The 3571-nt window shown below is 36.0% G+C and overlaps 1 protein-coding gene across 1 annotated transcript in view; it reads left to right on the plus strand.

Moving 5' to 3' along the window:
• PTPRC (protein tyrosine phosphatase receptor type C) overlaps nucleotides 1-2891 on the plus strand; it is a 111483-nt gene extending 108592 nt beyond the window's left edge. The window contains exon 29 of the mRNA XM_042464396.1: nucleotides 1198-2891. Coding sequence (XP_042320330.1) covers nucleotides 1198-1476 — 279 coding nt within the window. The 3' untranslated portion in view covers nucleotides 1477-2891. The remainder of the gene's footprint in view (nucleotides 1-1197) is intronic.
• Nucleotides 2892-3571: the final 680 nt, after the last annotated feature.

The raw sequence follows: 3571 nt of genomic DNA on the forward strand, positions 1-3571 counted from the left end.
TCCACCTTTCCCACTAGACTAGGATTCAAGGCTGCTTATGTATTAAAAAGATTACAATTAGAAACATAGGCCTGTTACAGACAGCCAAAATAAAGCTGCTTCGAGTCACAGTGGAGGTATGGTGTTTCAATGATGCATACGTCGTAAGAGTCCAGAAGTCGCACCAAAGCCATGCTCCAGCCCTAAGGACTGGAGCGTGGCATTGGTGTGGTTTAATTTAGTTTTAACCATATTAAAAACATACATTCTAGAAAGAGCTTAAAAGTTACACTGTAATATTTAAAACTATACAGCACTTACAGCCTTTTGCTAAAAGCTTTTAATTTTAAAAGCCTGTCTAAATAAAAATGGCTTTGCCTGATGACAGAAGGCCAGTAAAGATGGTGCAATTCTAGCCTTCCTAGGGAGAGAATTCCAAATGGCAGAGCAGACACTGAGAAGGCTCTTTCTTGTATTCCCACAGCCATACCTGTGAAGGTGGTGGGACTGAGAGAAGGGCCTTTCTTTGGCATTGTTTTCCTTTGCTTCATCCTTTACATCCTTTGTTACATACCTCTACATTTTATTTTTGACTTATCCATAGATCATATCAAAATCCATAATTTTGACTCCGAAACCTCCCCTCGACTTATATATGAAGTCAACTTACAGTTGTATATACAATATTTTATTCTCACATGCAATGACGAGTTATTTAAGAAGTTTATCACACCTCTGTGTAAAGTTAACAAGTCTGCACATTTTAAAATTATTGTTGTATATTAGGAGTTTTTGCACAAATATGTAATTATTCCACCCAAACCAATGTTTTTGCGTAGAAAAAAATATACATTTTGCAAAATTACATTGTTTTCTATGCAAAAAAAGTCTCCTAAGCAAATGTTTCACAAAAAAGGTCTGAAAAATGCAAAAAATCTAGTGACAGTGGACCATTTTCTCAAAGGAGTGCCTTCTTGTATCAGACATCCTCTTTCTGTCTTCTTTCTTGCTTTCTTGTCAATGAATAGAAAGCTTGAGTGTATTCTTTATATCTAAAGAAGTAATTAAAACTTCTAAAGTTAATGATAGGAGCTTGATTCTCACCCATCTATACTCTTTATTTTTGGGGAACAAACCAATTGGAGAAGGAAGAAAAGCAGATGATGCTTTTATGCATACAGTCATTTCTTTCTTTCTTTCTTTCTTAATCTCATTTAGGAAGATTACCAGTTTCTATATGATGCTATTGCTAGCATCTATCCAGCCCAGAATGGACAAGTGCAAAAGACCCAGTGCCAAGAACACAAGATTGATATTCACAACAATGAGAAGAAAGAAGAAAAGTCTAACTCTGTTGCAATTGACCTCTGCCTTCCAGAACAAGAAGGTGGAAATAGTTTGGAAACAACGGAAGATTCCAAAGCCAAGGATGGCTCTAGGGAAGCTGCAAGTTCTTCGAATGGACCCACAAATCAAGTTTTAACTGAAGAAGCCTAGAATCCATTGGTACCTTGCCAGTTAAAGATATTTGTACACTGTGAATTTTTATGTGCTATTTTGTTTGTATATTTGCCAGTTTTAATTGTTTGGTATAATTTGTATTCATTTTTTAATGTATAGAGCTCAGTTCTTCTAAAACATAGAAAAGGAAATCTACATTTCACATCTTTTTTTTTATCAAAGAAGAATTAACCTGGTATCTAGGCAGATCAGATGCATGCCACCAGCAATCATAAGTATGAATTTTCAACTAGGTATCCAAAGCACAACACACATAGTGGGACATTTTTCTCCAACAGCCCAACATGCTACACGTCTAAACTAAGTTTTAAAATGAGGCACTAGAATGGCACGAAGATCTGCTTACTGAAAAAAGAGGTAGAAAGTTAATAACTGCATTGACCATGTTCATAATTTTGTTCTTTGGATCAGAAACACAGTGATTTTTTAAAAAAAGTTAATGTAATGCTGCGCATCAAATGAGATACTAATAGTGAGCCTGATTCATTGGCTTCCATGAGAATGTGGAAGATCTAATGTAAATATGAAGCTCACACAGAGTATTATGCCCCTTGTAAACTTAGGACCTTTGTGGATAGTGAACTACAGTCTGTGATCCTGCAGGACCTTCTCAGTATATTGAAGCCCTTATGGAACATAGTGGGATCATAATAAAGTTTACCATAATCAGAAAACTTTCTTTAAGCAAAGCATGATGTGATAGAGACATTGGATGTATTGAAATAGCACAAACCAGGGGATTGAAATGGAGCAATGAGCATTTGTAAATACAGTTGGCCCTTCTTATACACAGATTTTTTTATACATGGATTCAAGCATCCACGGTTTGAAAATGTCCAAAAAAAAGTATAAATTTCAAATATCAAACCTTGATTTTCCAATTTTTATAAGGGACACCATTTTGCTATCTCATTATATTTAATGGGACGAGCATTCATGGATTTTGTTATCCACGGAGGATCTTGAAACCAAACCCCAGCGTATAACAAGGGTCCACTGTAGCAAGATCCTGATAAAAATGTACAGTTTGTATGTCTAGAACCAGCCTCTGGGTGTCACTGTATTCACAGAAATTTCAGCTGACTTCTACTCTTGAGTGTCTAGCAAGTCTGATAAGTTATGAAGAGGGAATGTTTTGAAAAATGCTGAAGAAACATTCTTCAGCTGACATTTTGATTCTACATGTTAGCACAGCTGGGCTTTTTTCTTTAAGATACTGTTTTCTCTGGCTTGGATATAATTTTCCATAGAAGATGTTTTCCTCTCTTCTTTGGTTCCTGTATATGCTCTTCATTCTGAAATATTGCAGTTTTCAGTCGTTTTATACAAAGTTACAGTTTTCTATATTATACTTCCGACTATTTCCATTTTGAAATAAAAATAATGTATCAGCTAAGAGAGAAGCAAAAACATTATTTCAAGGCAAATATATTTGTAAGGTGGTCTAAATAAGAGACACACACTTTAAAACTTCCAATTTATGATATATAGATTGGATAGTTAGGCTATCATAAATAGAAGGTGGGTTGATTTTATTGTTGTTGTGTTCCTTCAACTAATTTTCAACTTATTGCACCTTTAAGGCATTTCTATCACAGGGTTTTCTGAGACTGAGAGTATGTTTCCAGTGTGTTTCCATGGCAGAGTGGGGATTCGAACCCAGGTCTCTAGACTCATGATCAAGCCACTATGCCACACTGGCATAAACATATCCATACTCATTTGGTCATATATTCAGTTATGCAGTTTCCCAGGTCTCAAATGAGTAGCATTGCACAACTGACCCGTAACTCTGTGAGCCTAAAGTTACACTCCATCTCCTTTTTGCAGCATGTTGGCCACTGTATTTTTCTTCTCAGTTTAAACAATGGGATGTACTACCATGTGAGGTGATGCCCACCAATTTAGATGGCTTGAGAAGTTGACCCAAGAAATTCACAGGGAATAAAGTAATGATAACTGTAAGGTTTGCCTTAGGGTTGCCTTAAGCTTGAAGACATGCAACAACAACAACAACAACAGAGCTGTATTGCAGGTAGGTCAAAAGCAACGTGTTAGTGGTATTACTTTC

The sequence above is a fragment of the Sceloporus undulatus genome, chromosome 4 (genome assembly GCF_019175285.1).
Source record: "Sceloporus undulatus isolate JIND9_A2432 ecotype Alabama chromosome 4, SceUnd_v1.1, whole genome shotgun sequence".
Classification (NCBI taxonomy): domain Eukaryota; kingdom Metazoa; phylum Chordata; class Lepidosauria; order Squamata; family Phrynosomatidae; genus Sceloporus; species Sceloporus undulatus.